The 16,839-nt window shown below is 37.4% G+C and overlaps 1 protein-coding gene across 5 annotated transcripts in view; it reads left to right on the forward strand.

Annotated features, from left to right (window-relative positions):
* LOC124594917 (protein PALS2) overlaps positions 1 to 16,839 on the forward strand; it is a 344,549-nt gene that overhangs the window by 294,560 nt on the left and 33,150 nt on the right. For all 5 annotated transcript variants that reach the window (XM_047133405.1, XM_047133407.1, XM_047133406.1 and 2 more), the window contains 2 exons: positions 11,255 to 11,353; positions 14,865 to 15,023. In XM_047133405.1, the coding sequence (XP_046989361.1) occupies positions 11,255 to 11,353; positions 14,865 to 15,023 (258 nt within the window). The remainder of the gene's footprint in view (positions 1 to 11,254; positions 11,354 to 14,864; positions 15,024 to 16,839) is intronic.

The raw sequence follows: 16,839 nt of genomic DNA on the forward strand, positions 1-16,839 counted from the left end.
ATTGATTATAAAATCATGGTCAATGATTAGTTGTAGTAATAAGAGCATGAAGAAAAAAGCTATTTTTATTGATGAATAAAGTAATTCTCCCTTTTGGTTTGCAATCTTCCCAAGCAGACAAAAAAAAGATGATGATAGTGAATTCCTAATATGTTATGCATAACACTTGTGTTACTTAAAAAGCATGAGAAGAAAAAGTAGTTTCCTGCTCTTCTGATTCCCAAGAAATGAAAAGTCTCTGAATAAGCAGAAAATGAAATAACCTTTCTTGGAAACCTTTAGCAAAATGTGCATAATCTTTGAAATTTCCCCTGATCCTTGTAGGGAATTTTGTGTGAAGCAAGACCTTAGTATTGTAGTACAGCTGCTGGTGCATTTAGCAGTGAGTGTTGTAAAAGTTATGTAACATACAAGCAATATGTACAAACTAGTGATTACTAGGCATGTGTCTTGAAGTGATAGAGTATGGCAGTTGTTGAATGTCAAAGAAAGGGCAAAGAAACGGAAGGAAAAGGCCTGCAAAGTTACTTTGTGAGCTGTGTATACTAAATATGGCAAGTGAACTAAAAAATTGGGAGCATTGTAAAGCTGTACAGGTAGTATTTCCAATGTTACAGAAAATCCACAATGTTGAAATGTTTGTTACATTTCTGATGTGAAGAAATCAGATTCTCATGTCAAAACAAGTGTCAGCACACCAACAAGAATTCATTGTAAGTCTATAAACTCAGAGACAATGACAATCACTGCATCATTTTTATGTGTGTTTCTGTTTAGAGATAAGCTCCCTGTTGTCAGTGGATTGTTGCTGAACTAATGTAAACATAGCATAATATATAGGGTAATAATAGAAGTGTATGACAGTAAATCTCTGTGGCTGTTATCATTTACCATTAATTAAATAATCATGTGATGTGCCATGAAATTTTTAGTGACTGCACTTACAAACAGCTAAGGATATGCTTGCAACATTCCCCTATTTACAGGTATAGTGTACTCATTCACTACATTTTCCATTATATCATGCTAGCATGGTGTTCCACAATGTAAACAAAATAAAACTTACTTTGAAACTCCTATTCTATGCACAGTTTGTATAATTCATGACCAATAGACTGTGGAGTGAAAGAGTTTCAGTATTATGACAGTATGCTGACTGTAGTTGGGAAGGGGGGAATTGCAGGATATTTCCAAAAGATTAATCAAGTTTCATAGACTATATCTTCTACATGAGTTAAAATAAAAACTCGGGGTAAATTTTAACTTCCCCTCTGCTGGGCTGGCAACCCCTACTACTTCATCAGGATGCAGACCACGGACCTGCACAGTGTCATTATATGCAATAAAACAGTATTCTAAATTATGCCATTTATTAATGAAAATATAAGTTGTTGCTGCTCCTTCTGCACAAACCTGCGACTACATAATCTGCTGAATCCAATAGCAGTTTCACAGTTGCATCAGCTTTGAGTAGAAGTCAGTGATACTCTAGTGTGGTGGTTTTGCCATCCACTGGTGAGGTAGGCATGCCCCATCAGTAGCTCTGCTTTTAGGGAAAGCAGTGACCATGACGGGTGCATTTTGATTCACATGCTGTTTCGGAGAGTGTCCCCTCGTTGGGTAGCAATGTCAGATGCTGTGTAGTCATGCTGAATGATAAACTTGGCCTGCCAATACAGTAGGCCTTCAGACCTGTGCAACGCTAGAGTTAAGGGTGGCTTCTGCCCTGGATTGGAGTTGTGTTGGTAGAACCTCAGTCTACACATTGGTGCTGGCTGCTGTACTGACATTATTGGATGCGGAACTGCATTCCATGGCTTCAGATTGCTGATCATCTTGTACTGCATCAAGTGTAAGACCAACACTAGGACGATCTTACACATGGGATGTTACCATATCATAACCAGAGAATCGTGACACTGATGCCATTGATCCTACTGGTCAAGTGCTGAAAGCTAGTGGGAGTGGAATATTTATGTCACCAAAGGGAGTCTCTGCTAAATGACATCATTTGTAATGACGGTATTAATTGTGTTCTTCCTGGGACATCAGTGGTCTTCACTTCTGCTACATTTGCATAGCAAATTTGTTACAGGGTCTTTGTTACTTTGTCAGACTTCTGCTAGTCGTTGTCGCGTCCTACCTGTGGGAGTAACAAAGGAGATTTGGTGTGCACTGTTCTAAACATTTTCAGATCAGTTGCTCACAGTTTCTTTTAAGAGTGGTGCTGGCAGTTGGTGACACATCTGCATGAGTAAAGCTGGCTGTTAGAACTCAGAAAAAATTTTACTCTCACATTTCATTATTAGTTTTGTCACATAGCATTACAAACAGAACTACAAAGTTTTTATTTTCAAAAGAGTTGTTCATGCACACACAAACTTGGGGTACTTTTTACTAATATGTTTAGGATTACACTTATCATTTACCTTTCACGAATGATCAGTGTGCCCTCCACAGGATGCATGACAAACATGCAGACAGTTTTCAGACTTCTCCCATACTTTGGGAGCATGTTTGGAGTTACTGAATTTGCTGCTGTTGCTTTGTGGCATCACAGTTCACTTAAAGTTGTTGGGAGGGGAGGCATCTGAATGGGGAAGGTGAGGTTCGGGTCAGTGACGGTTAAAGAAAAACCTCAAGGAGGGGGCACTAAAGATATCTTGAGCTACCTTTACTTTTACCATAATAAAAAGTAATCAAGTCACCTGCAAAGTTTAAGAATGTTTTATTTAAACTGATTTTACACATATACAAGACAATGCCATCTTATGATATAAAAAAGTTAAATGGTGGTCCTCTTCCTTAAATGATGAATTCTATGCGCCTATTCTTCCTGGCAAATTGTCAGTAGGACAATCAATGTCAGGGTGAGTGTTCAACAGAGCTAAGACATTAAGTCTGTCCTCCTTCATTGTTGACCTCAGCCATGTCTTTGTATGCTGCAAAGTTGAAAAGTTTCTTTCTGCTGTAGCAATAGATGCAGGTAGACAAGCAAATATTTTGTACAGTGTAAAGTGGAATAGTCAGATATAGGACAAAGAGGCAATGCTTGCATAACAGAATCATGATCTTTAAGGGTGTTTATGTCGGTTTGCTTGTATAGAAGAATCTCTCCCATTAAAATACGATGACGCGGACGTGCATGCTACATAGGAAAGTGCAACTACTCGATAACTTGATTCTGGCTTGTCGGCTGACTGGCGGGGGCAGTGCAGGGGCAATGTGCAATGTGGACAGCCCTGCAAGGGGGGGGAATCACGCGCCCTGCACGTCCCCCCATATGTACTGTACTGCCGCCGAGCAGTGTGTCAGTGTGCAAGTAGCAGCAAGTGGCTTATTTAGCATTCATATAAGTGTAGTAGTCAAGTTGAAAATTTGTTTGAGTGTTCTTAGTGCACTTGTTTAGTTAAATCTGTCAAATCACAGTGTAGTTTCGTAATTAGCAGTGGCAGATTTGCATTTTAATATCTGTGATGTGTAAAGTCACGTAGTCGTCTGTCATTTGTTTATTTCTTTCAAATAGTCTTTGTACGTTACTGACAGTACAGTTAGCCTTCTGCCACCGAGCAGTGTGTCAGCAGTGTGCCAGTAGCAGCATTACTGCATTTACTAGGCAGTCTTATATTTTAATAACCGTTTAAATTTTGTGTCAAATTGTTTGTGCTCTCTGTAGATTAGTGCAGATGTTATTTGCACAACATATTTAGCATGGATAGAGACTGCAACTGCTGTGTTCGGATGCGGGCTGAGTTGGAATCCCTTTGCTCCCAGCTTCAGGCAGTGTTTTGTTTCGGTCACACAGCTTGAGGCTGTTGCCAATGGGCATCACTGTGGGGGTCCGGACGGGGATTTGTCGGGGACGGCCAGCTCGCCCCACGCGTCCCCCGATCGGACTATGGCTGTGGCTGCCCAGGATACTGCCCACATTAAGGCTGACCCCTCACCCGTGGTAGAGTGGGAGGTTGTCTCGAGGTGTGGCAGGGGGCAAAAGACATTCTGGAGGGCTGAACAGAAGGCCTCTCCAGTTTGTCTGACGAACCAGTTTCAGGCTCTGTCTCCAGCTGATACTGATCTTCGGTCGGAAATGGCTGCTTGTCCTGTTCCAGAGGTTGCCCCTCAGTCTGCAAAATCCGGGCGGTCACAGAGGGTGGGCTTACTGGTAATTGGGAGCTCCATCAGGTGCGTAATGGGCCCCTTAGGGATATGGCTGCAAGGGAGGGGAAGAAAACCAATGTGCACTCCGTGTGCATACCCGGGGGAGTCATTACAGATGTGGAAAGAGTCCTTCCGGATGCCACGAAGGGTACTACAGGGTGCACCCATCTGCAGGTGGTCGCTCATGTCGGCACCAATGATGTGTGTCACTATGGATCGGAGAATATCCTCTCTGGCTTCCGGCAGCTATCTGATTTGGTGAAGACTGCCAGTCTTGCTAGCAGGATGAAAGCAGAGCTCACCATCTGCAGCATCGTTGACAGGACTGACTGCAGACCTTTGGTACAGAGCCAAGTGGAGGGTCTGAATCAGAGGCTGAGACGGTTCTGCGACCATGTGGGCTGCAGATTTCTCGACTTGCGCCATAGGGCGGTGGGGTTTCGGTTTCTGCTGGATAGGTCAGGAGTCCACTACACACAGCAGGTGGCTACATGGGTAGCAGGGGTTGTGTGGCGTAGGCTGGGCAGTTTTTTAGGTTAGATTTATGAGTAGCTTATTTGTGGTAAGATAACTTGACAGAAAATTATAATTGATTTCACTACTGTTTGTAGTAGTTTGCATATCATGGACTCAGCTGTCAAAATATGTGACATCAGAATAGCTTACACCTTGCAGTTTTTGGGGTTCAGTTAAATCATTAATGTACATAAGAAACAGGAAAGACCCCAACATACTTCCTTGGGGCACACCACATTGAAGTATCTTAGCTTGGAACACTGTTTCCTGATTTTCAAATAGGAGGTAACTAGTTTTAGGATACCCCTCTCATTCCATATGCCTCTAATTTATGCAGTAGAACTGTATGATTCACAGTATCAAAAACTTTAGTCATACCCATAAATGTGCCTGTTACCTTATCTTCTTCATCTAGCTTGTTTAATATTTCATGTATAAAAATTGCTACTGCTGTTACAGTAGATCTTCCTTTTGTGAAACCATGTTTTAGATTGTTAAATAGATTATGTTTGATGAAAAATGCCCCAAATTGATTTAATATTGCTTTCTCTAACAATTTCCCAGACTGCGAAGTTAATGACATTTGTCTATAGTTTTTCATGTTAGTTTTTATTCACTTCTTATAAAGCAGTAGGATTTCAGTGATTTTCAAAAGAAAAGGATAGATTGCTACTCACCATATAGTGAAGATATTAATTTGCAGACAGACACAATAAAAGGAGTACTAAACGTGTAAGCTTGCAGCCATACTCTTGCCCTGGCAGCCAGAGACAGAGATTTTGTATGTGTGTGTGTGTGTGTGTGTGTGTGTGTGTGTGTGTGTGTGTGTGTGTGTTAGAGAGAGAGAGAGAGAGAGGGAGAGAGAGAGAGAGAGAGCTGCTGCATTTGCATGAATGTGTGTGTATCCTGTCTGTTTCAGAAAAAGGCCTTCTGCCTGAAAGCATTCATGTTTAATTGTCTTTTTGTTTTGCCTGTCTGTAACTCAACATCTCTGCTATTGGTGAGTAGCAATCTATCCTTTTCATATTATTGTCATTATTCCATCGTGGATTTTCCATTCTTTTATCTATATGTAGGGTCACTGGACAGGCACCTATTTAAATACGAAATAAAAGTGTAACTGTATTGAATCTGGCTTTGTTAGATCGTTGGGCACCTTCTAGATCTTTTATGTGAAAATATTGATTGATGAATTATGGATTTATGTACCATATTTACAACACCAGTAAGCTGAAGGGAAATGCATAAATTTTCAGACAGTTGAAATAACATACTTATACTTCAAACTCAAGAATTGCTATTCAGCTGAAGCTATGTTGTAGGGAAAATATAAAATAAAAGGATGTCTTAATACTGGTAATAACAGCCTGTGTACCAAATTAATTTCATTCAAGTAACATACAAGAGACACCCTGAGAGCTTTAAGGCTTTCAGTGCTCTATTATAAGAACAGAGTTTATTTAACAAGAAAGACTACAGTACAAAGTACTCAGTGAAATAGCTGTATGCAAATCCTCTGAAGTACTCAGAGAAAAATAGAAAAGGCTGTGAGTTTCTTATAAGCAAATTTTATTTACGCAGCACCAAAAGTGTAGACGAGAGGCGTATCACAGTACATTAATTACAAGACAATTTTAATCAGCAAGAGATGTTAATGCCACTAGACAGGAACATAAGTAGATCTATCTTCAGGTTGATCTTAACATTTTAAAAGCTCACTCTGATCATGGAGGGTGATGACATTGGGCTGCAATAGCTTGCTATAGTGTAGGAGCCTGCGGTAGTAAGTTCTAGAAATTTGTTATTCAGTATCGTAAAGCATGGTGAAACCCGGCTCTGGCAATTCACCCATGAAAGAAGTGGTTGTCAGAAGTTTGGATCCTCGAAAAGAAAACCCTCCCAGCAAAAGTAAAAAAAAAAAAAAAAAAAAAATACAGTGTATCCATTCTTTATGACGAGTGGCAGTATTATTAGCATTGTTATGGCCAAAAGTTGGACACTAACTTCAAATTGATATTCTGGAATTTGCCTCTGCAGGCATTTCAAATAAATTAAGGAGAAATATCCAAAATTGCTTGTGCCTTGTATGCTGTTTCATTATGACATTGCACCGGCTCACCACACTGAGAAGTTGAAGTCTCTGAGGAGTGCCTAGTTAAGGCACTTCCTAATCTACAGCCCTGTTCTAGTTCCATCTGATTTCTTTCTGTTACCTAAAGTGACAGAAACTGTCCGTCCACAGTGGTCAATTTGTGTGTCCAGATGTGATGTTTACCTTCAGGACCTGTAAAAATCCTGCCATTAATAAATTTCCATTGTGCCCCTTTTATTTTGTGTCAGTATCTTGAATGAAGATTTAACCACATCTCATGTTTTTCTGAAATGGTGTGATCAGCATTTAATGTATCTGGTCCTCGAGGATTATTATCTCAGTCTAAATGTGATAAATCAGTTCTAATTAAAAGCTATATTGTATGAATTGGCATAATGGATTGCGTTATTGCCAATTATCAGTAGAAAAAGTGTGACTTGGGTCCATAACATTAGTTTTTACTTTCTTTCTGAGATGAGCAACAACAGTAGCTGCTGTAAGATGGTTGCTTCATTCTATTTAATATAGAACCCTTAGTGAGAAATGTTGCATAAGACAATGCTGGCTTCTGGATTGCCTTCCTTGTAGTAATTGATAATGTTTATTTTTACTTGAATGAGCCATAATGTGATGTTTATACAGGGTATTTGACTGTTATAGGTACAGATGAAAGTGTTGAATAGAGGACAGTGAAACAAACAAATAATCCTAGTATACATAAGTCCAGAAGCCAATGCTTTCCCCAATACAAAATATGGCCCGGTGCAGCCATGCAGCCATGCCAGTGTTACAGCAGTGTTGATGTCTAAGGCTACATTTTAAATAATGTTTATTGTTGTGAAAGGATGTAGTTGTGGTTTCATGCATCATAGTGCACTGGCACACTTTCATGCGGCTGTTCAGGAATATGTAGCACTAATCTTTCACAACAAATGTTTCGATCGTGGCTTGCCAGTACAGTTATCTCCCATGTCTCCCAATATGAACCTGTTGTTTTATTTTTGTGTGAAGATATTTAAAAGCTTTGGCATATCCCAGCCCTGTTAGTAGTGTCAATGAATTCCATGACTGCATTGGGGATGGTTGTCAGTGCATTCGGAACATACCTGGGGTTTTGAAGGTGTACGGGCACTGATGAGAGGAAGTACTGAAGTCTGCCTTCACATAAACAGGGGTTATGTGGAACACTTATTGTAATGTCTTTATCCTCAACCACATATCTCTAGTTCAGGTCTTCGAAGGTTCTATTATAAGGCATTCATGTACCCAGTTGTAATACAATATACTGGGAAAACCTTAGCTTTCTGGACCTTCATTAGGATTATTTGCTTGTTTCATTGCCCTCTACTTGGCACTTTTGTTTATACCTGTAATAGCCAAATATCCTGTATATGTGGTAGACTGTAAAATGTTGTTTTTGGATTTGGCTAGCCAGTTACTGCCAGAAAAGTTAAGTGTTAAGTCCTAAATTACATTTGGTATGTCCTACAGATCCGCTTTACATAGATGTCTGATATATTCTTGTTTGTTCTAGTTCTCTGTGATTTTTCTGATTGAGGATAACTTATATGAGAGTATAAAATATATATTACCCAATTCTTGTACAAGTTGTGCAGAGTTGGTTCATTCTTCCCAGATGCATAAAAATGTAGTTTTCATTGTAAAGTCACAGTGATGTAAACCACCCTAACATATCATATTTCCCTCTTATGTACTGGTATCCATGAATTAAGGTTTTATGGGCTCACATAAATGGATTCATATTGAAATTAAAAAGAAAAAGACAGTAGGACTGCATCCATATCAAGCTTTGGTAGCTTAGAGTTTTCTGAATTGTTTCAGGTGATGACCAGTTAATAACTACAAATATTCATAAATCAGAACATGTGTTCTGCCTCTAATGACCTTGCTATCTATAATCATAAAAGGGGAGATGGGCTCTCAAAATCATTAATGTAAGGAAAAACCTATCTTATTATAGGAAATTATTCCTAATATCCTTTGAATGTGTAATTTATGCTTGCCTTGGTTATTTTGCTCATGTTACCTTCCACACCATTTTTGAGCTTTTGTGCCTATTCTTGTTGTTATGTTATCTAAATGTATTTAGTTTTAGAATATTTTGTTATTTAATTTTTTTTAATTTTCTCTGATCTTATCTACCATTTGATATATACATTACCATTGCTGTTCCTGACAAAATTTTTACATATTGGCTGTTTACTTTCCTACATGGTGGACTTATCCATGTAGCTGTGCTCAAATGGTGATGGCATTGTCATTTAAACACTGTGACAATAAGTCTTAATAGCCTCCTTTACATATTTGGGAAATGGTGGCAGTAGTTGTGGTATTGAAGGTATTCCTGTACAAAGGTAACAAGCATGATTTATTCCATGTTATGTGGTTTAATGCTAGCTGTTAATACAATGTTGTATTGTGCTTAATGTATTGAAAAGCACTAGCATGACAAATTACATGCTTCTGCCACAACACACTACCACCAAAATTTCACTCTCTCTCTCTCTCCACCGAGCGAGGTGGCGCAGTGGTTAGACACTGGACTCGCATTCGGGAGGACGACGGTTCAATCCTGCGTCCGGCCATCCTGATTTAGGTTTTCCGTGATTTTCCTAAATCGCTCCAGGCAAATGCCGGGATGGTTCCTTTCAAAGGGCACGGCCGACTTCCATCCCCGTCCTTCCCTAATCCGACCGATGACCTCACTGTCTGGTCTTCTTCCCCGAAACAACCAACCAACCTCCCTCTCTCTCTCTCTCTCTCTCTCTCTCTCTCTCTCTCTCTCTCTCTCTCTCTCTCTCACACACACACACACACACACACACACACTTTCTCCACTGGCATTAACTATATATCATTCTTTCTTATAAAGTAACATGAATAATTACTTCATCTGAGCTTACAGCTGCATGTTAAGACAGTAAAAACAAATCTCATTTATATTGTTTTCTTGGTTTGTCTCTGATAATAAGCACAGTGGGTAAAAGCTGTGTCTTGCTTATAACCACGCACTTAAAACTCTTGCTGAAAACAGTAATCTATCAGATTGTGGGTCAGAATGACTGGCCATTAACCACCTTCTGAGGTCTGAATTCTTAATACTGCTGGCAGTTACACATAAAAGTATGAGAAAGTGTCATAGGTTTTGGAACTCCTCTTGCCTGTACAACAGGCAGATCCCTCTAATGCTGAAGTCTGAGTGACCTGCCCTTCCATCCAGCTTTCCCCAGCCTATCCCTCTTTTTTCTGAAGAAAGAATGGTAACTGTTCTGAAAACCAGGATGCTTTTATGTACTTTTATGTGTGACTGTCCTCAGTATGTACTAAGAATTTCACTCCCTGAAGGTAACTAGCAGGTAGCCATTCTGTTTGATAATTTCATAGTTTTCTCAAGTGAATTTCCCTTTTGAAAATAGTAATCTCTCTGCTTAATAGCACACAAAGCAAGTAGCATATATTTTTCACGAATTAACTGTACTAACATTATACGTTACTTTTTGCCCCATTGTTAGTGTGAATAGAAACGTAGCCATTACTGCATTTCTGGCACAAATATATTTTTATGATAATGATAAGAGAGCAGTGAGCTTTTTTCTTTGTCATCTTGCTTCCTTCTGCATTGAAATCTTTGTCAGTAATGTCAAGCTATGTTGACAGTATGTTACACAGCTGGAATTAGACTACAAGCGACAATATTAAGAGCACTGACTGAAAGTCTTCTGCATAATGCAGTGTAAGTGAAACAATGTGTTAATATTTGTAGTGGTATTTTGAGTTTATTATAGATCAGTTGAACCAACATTAAAACTGCATGATTTTTAAACTATTTTTGCTAGTGTGGATTTGCACAACAGAAAGATGGTACACTTTTGAGAACTGCTGTAAATATATTGGTGAAATGTGAGGAGATGATTGTATATTATACAACAAAAATTTAGATTTATAGCTGCAAAAATTAAAGCTGAAATTATATCAAATTTTAAAAAAAAATTTGTATCTGACAAACTGCAGCAAGAACACAAAGAAGTTTGTACTAAACCCCAAGTTTTGACAAGGCACTGGGTCTTTATGATTGGAGGTTTGTAAAAACCAGAAAAGGAAGAAAGGAGAAAATAAGAGGCAAAATATAAGTTCCATTTCTATAAGTTTTCAGTCTGTGCTTTCAGATAACTATCCTTCCCTTTACAAAATCTGTCACATTTGGCAGAAAGCATAGATTGAAAACTATTTGTGTGAGTGTGTGTGTGTTACACACTCGCAATTCTGGTTTTAAATGGGTACAGCCTTTCATTTGCATAACACAGTTTTCAGATGTTTAAGTTACTGAGCTGTGAAGTCAAGACATTAGGCTTTTTTTTTCTATCTTTCTTCTTCTTCTGCTCCTCCTCCTCCTCCTCTCTCTCTCTCTCTCTCTCTCTCTCTCTCTCTCTCTCTCTCTCTTTTTAAATTGTTACATTTCTGTTCCAGTGTTACATGAGAGCATTATTCAACTATTCTCCAGATGATGATTCTCTTCTTCCTTGCAAAGAAATTGGCCTTGCCTTCAAACATGGAGATATTTTACAGGTAAGAATTTGTTCTATCTCGCATGGTAACTAGTACAGTTTGGCTATGTCATTGGCCCTAATATGTTCTAGTTAAACAGGAATTGTCCTCATGTTTGTAATATAGTACAATGTAAGTAAGTATGGCTTGCAGAACATCAATCATAGGAAATGCCAGTATGTGTATGCTACTTGTGTGCTTTCTATACAGTTTTAATTTTTCAAAGTACCTGTGTGAGATACTCCTTTCACATAAAGTTGTGAATATTTTCAGTTGTGGACATGACATTCTCTTTTCCATTTAGATTAAATCCTTGTTGAAATTCAAATATTATTATCAGCTCATTAAGAGAAACTAACAGTAATAGCCATATTTTATGCTACATTATACTTATTGTTGTTCAGCAATGGATTCATGGAAAGTGAACATTGCTGTGACTACAGCATACGTTATTGCTAATCACTTTTTGACAGCAACATAAAGAAGGAATTGCTTAACACCTATGCAAAATACAGATATATTGTATTCCAAAAATATCAGATTATAGGATGTAAGAGGTGGAGAAGACAACTATCTAAAGATATTCAGATGTTAGAACTAACTGTAGGTGAATAAATCATAAACAGTTGTTGTCTTGACTGAAGCTACTTGTAATACATAATTATAGCTGTGGCTCTGTCATCCTATTGGAAACACAGACAGAATGAATTGTGTTTTAACTGAAGGTGCAATTGACAAAATTGGAGGTGAATATATTTTGTTCACAATATCCAGACTGATGTCCCAGGTCATGTAAGAAACAGATTGACTGTCCACTTGCTCTGGCAGGCAATCCTCATCAGGCAGCAATGGCATCACACACTTACTTGTGACAGCACTCTGTTCAGTGAAACTTGTGGCAAACTTGCCCGAGCACAAGCAGCACCAAGTCACATGCCACTCCTTGGCCTCTGTGGAGGGTAGCTGTTTCTGTATGGCATCACCAGTGAATCAGGTCATCATGCTAAGTGTCTGCAATTGCATCAGCTGAGGAAAGATCAGGCAGACATGTCCTGGACTAAAAATGTTCTGGTTTCCCATCCAAGATGAAGAAAGGTTTACAGGAGCTGATTTTGAATTCAGGTGAGTGAAAATGTTAGTGATGAGTAACAACTAGTAAAGAGCCCTAAGCACTTGATAATATCTAAATTTTGTTGATCGTAGGTTTTGATATGTTCCAGCAACCATGCTTCTTGCACAGGAACCATATAACACCATATTTAAATGTAATCATTGCTGCCACTTGACTGTGTTTTTTTTTAATCATTACAGGCCCAATAAAGACAATGTCAAGATAAATATTTATTTCTCTTTTCCTTTCTCTTCCTCCAAACCTCATTCAGTTCTCAGAATGAGCTTTTTTCCTCTCATTTGACTGTTTGGCACTAGTTGTTTTTCTGTTTGTTTTAGCTTCCTGGAAACTTTAAATTTCTTTGCTTCTAGTCTGAATTTGTCTCTGTTGAGTAACAGCAACCCCGTCCCATCTGCGTTTCTAATTCTTGCCTCCTCACTCATTTTCTTCATCTGTTTGCCTGTTTTAGAAGAATGTGTGGATCGTCTTTGTTAATCTGTCTTTCTTTATTCTCTCCAGATGTTCGTAGAGTGTAAAACATCATTTCCTGATCTCGTTTGTTATTTTAGGGCAGAATGAGTGTATTTCTTTATTTGGTCTCATAACCCAATTGCCTCCTTTGTTCTTGATTGACCTGATATTTTTCTCAAGATTCTTCTTTCTATTTTCTACAAATTTTCTAACAACCTTTTGCATCCAGATAAAGGCAGTGTTTCTGACCCACAGAGACCTTCTGGTTTTACAATGGTCTTATAATGGCTTAATATAAAATGGTTAGAAAAACCTTTACAGTTGTACAGATCTCTCACTTTCATGTAGGCTGTTTTCATTTTTTCAGTCTTGATTTTAATTGCTCCTTTTTCATTTTGTATGTTTATATTTTCATCTACATATTTGAAGTTGCCTGTTTTCTTGATGTTATCACACTTGGTTTTTAAATTTTTTGTTGTGTTACATCATAGTTGAATGTTTTCTGTCTTTTCAAATGATATTTGTAGACATGTCTTCTCAGCTTTTACCTTCAGGAGTTCTAGTCTTTTATTTGCATTGTCTGAGCTGCCAGCTGTTGTTATGAGATAGTCTACAAAGGCCAAAAATTTATTGTTTCTTTTGATCTGCCCCATGTTTTGTTTTTCTTCCTCTATTTTCCATTCTCTTATAACTTTTTTTCCGGCACACAGATGAACAACCATGGTGACAAGCCATCTCCTTGTGTGACTATTGATACAGTTTGGAAGGGAACAGAAGTTGTTCCAAGAAATTTAACTTTAGATACTACATTTCTAAAAGGTGTTTAGTTATTTGCAGAATTTTCCTATCTACAGCAAATTTGTTCAGGGCTTTAAGGAGGGAGCCTTTGTCTATTGAGTCATATGCCTTTTTAAAATCAACAAGTATTTCACTATCTTTTTATTTGATGTTTTCATATACCCAATTGTTTGTTTAAGGCTTAGAATTTGCTCTGGGCAGGATCTGTGTCTCCTAAATCCAGACTAATGCTATCCTATTTGTTTATCTAATTGAAAATTTAATATGTCCAGAAGAGCTTTTGGTAAGATTTTGTATTCTAATGGTAGCCATGAAGTTCCTGTGTGATTACTGATATCTGTTTTGTCCCTTTTTTTATGAAGTGGGTGAATTAATGGAACCCTCCAGTTTTCTGGAATTGTTTCAGTGTCCCAGACATTATCTAGTCTTTCTTTTATAATTGTGCCACCTAGATCTCCACTAGCTTTTAGAATTTCTCTTGTGATGCCATCTTCACCTGGGGCTTTGTTGTGTTTTAATTGTTTAACTTTTAATCATATCAATGTTTGGTGGTTTTGAATTTTCATACGGAAGATCATCAAGGAACTCCAGTTGTTCAGTTGGTTTCTTCACAGTTCAATAGTTCTTTGAAATCTACTGCCAGCAACTCACAGTTTTCTTCATTGTTGAGTGCAAGTTTTAACTTTTTTCCTCGATGCATAGCAATTGCAGAATGTATCCAGACACAGAGATCTCGAATGTTTTGTTTTGTATTATTTTTAAAAAATGTTCTATACTTTTAAGGTGCTCCTTTTCAAAGCATCTCTTTTATGCCCTAATAGTTTAATCTGCCCACTTCTTCTCAAACTGACAGATTTTGTAATGACATGTTGTTTTTCTGCTGTACTACTTATTCCAGGCTTTCTTTTTTTGTCTGCTTCTCCACATTTAAATTTTTGTCTCCTGTAACTGACTGAATAATTTCTTTTAATGCATCTGACATTTCTTCAAAAGAAATTACTCCCCTTAAATTTTACCCATCGTAATTTCCATTTTAATTATTCATAGAAAATTGTATTTCATTTTTTCCTCGAAGGACATCAGTTTTATTATTCGGCTGTTTGTATTTAAATATTTGTGTTACTTGTTGTTAAATCATTGCATTGTATACAGGTACTAAATCAGAAAGATCCTAATTGGTGGCAAGCAAAATTAGTTGGTTCAAACGGCCCTGCTGGACTTATACCATCGCAGGAGTTGGAAGAAAGAAGAAAAGCATTTGTCAAACCAGAAGCTGATTATGTCCACAAAATTGGCATTTGTGGTGCAAGGGTATGAAATTCTCAGTATCTATGTTAGCATATTTTTGTTTTGAATGCACTATTTATTATTTTATGCTTCCAGCTAAATTACAAAAAAATTAGTTTATTCTATTCACACAGAATCAAAACTAATAACTGCAAATACCTTGAGAAACCCATATAAACAACAATGTTGTTTTGCATGAAGTGTTTACAGAATGCTCTATTTTTTATGAAGAGAGTATCATCTTTTACATTAGCAGCAATTGTGCTGTGTTGGTTTCCTAATTTTTTTGACTGCTGGTAAGTGGAAAGAATCTTTTACTGGATTTTGTCTGTGTACAATAGAGCTTTCTTTTCAATTCTTTGGTTGTCTGGGAGTTGTGTAGTGTCAATCAGGATGACTGCCTGATTTCTTGTCTGAATCAGTTACCAAGACATACAACCTGTACTCAGTCAGTGTTTCAACTTTTTACATACAACTTGGTGCAAAACTTTATTAGAGACAACAGAAGAATGTTACTCTGTGTTGTTGTTATTCTCCAAAAGTAAGCTAATTAATAATCAAATATGAGCAAACAAAACTCTCCAAACTGTCATAAATCTATTTTCATAATTTTATGGATATGTTTGATCAGGAAAAGGAGATTTTGATGCTATTTTTACAATAGACTTGGATGCTTTTGTGGACAATTTTTGTGTTTTCTCATTTTCAGGTTTCTGAGAATGCTTGTGGCTTTCATTGGTTTTATTTTCATTCAGCTTCACTTCTGTTGTCAACATTAATTCATTTCATTTCTGTTTAAGTAACTTAACATGTGTGGTGGAATTTTCTTGTCATAGCGCTAACAGAATGAAGATCTGTGGGGAACATAGTTAGCTAGATGTCATGTAGAAAATATGAAAGCTTATTATTAATTAAGTTTTGTGGTTTAGCTGTGAGCACAGAAAAGACAGAAAAAAACATTATAGATGAAATTAGTGATGTGAGAACTATAATGGATTTATGATAGTAATAACTGTTATTTCCCACTTTGTCCTGATGTCACTTTTCACTTTTTTTTAACATGGATTTGTTTACTTATCTACTTTAATAGCTGTTAAGTAACATTATATTAGGACATTAATGTTAAGGCCACATAATTCCAATACAACTTTATTTCTTTGTGTGCTGAGTGTCAGAATCTGTACCACAAGCTCTATGGAATGATAACTCTCACAGAAAGTATCAGATTTTGTTAAGTAACATTTATGGAACCATACAATGTGCCATATACGATGGAGTAGCTTCATTTCAGAGCCACAAAAAATTGTTCATGAATATTATTAAAAAGCATTTCCTAATAAGCAGTGAATATTTTATATGAGACCTGTTGTACGTCTAGAACGATCATGCAGTGTAACACACTTAGCATTCATTCTGTAAGGCATATGGAGAGTGAAGTGTGTGTTACCCAATTTGACTATCAGTTGTGTTGAAAGAAACATCAAATCTTCAAACAGTAAATAATGATCATGGCAGCAACATTGCAATAAATATAATAGGTTTTTGGCAGATGCTTTGAATAACTTCCATGAATTCTGCACAGTTGTACTCAAGGAATGGTCAATTAATTTAACTCCATCTCTGTTATGGTTTTCATTGTTTCATTGTATAATGTGTTGATGAACATACAAGGTGTGGCAATAAAAAAACTGGACTGCTGCTCTAACTCTTTATTGGAAAAACTTATGCTACTGAAGTGTTAACCCTTTCAATGTAGTTTGCTCCATGATCCCTCCACTGCTCCATATAAATTTTCCATTGTTGGAAATGATGCTGCAAGTCTTTTTCTGTTATGCTGTCC

This window comes from Schistocerca americana, chromosome 2 (assembly GCF_021461395.2).
Source record: "Schistocerca americana isolate TAMUIC-IGC-003095 chromosome 2, iqSchAmer2.1, whole genome shotgun sequence".
NCBI lineage: Eukaryota > Metazoa > Arthropoda > Insecta > Orthoptera > Acrididae > Schistocerca > Schistocerca americana.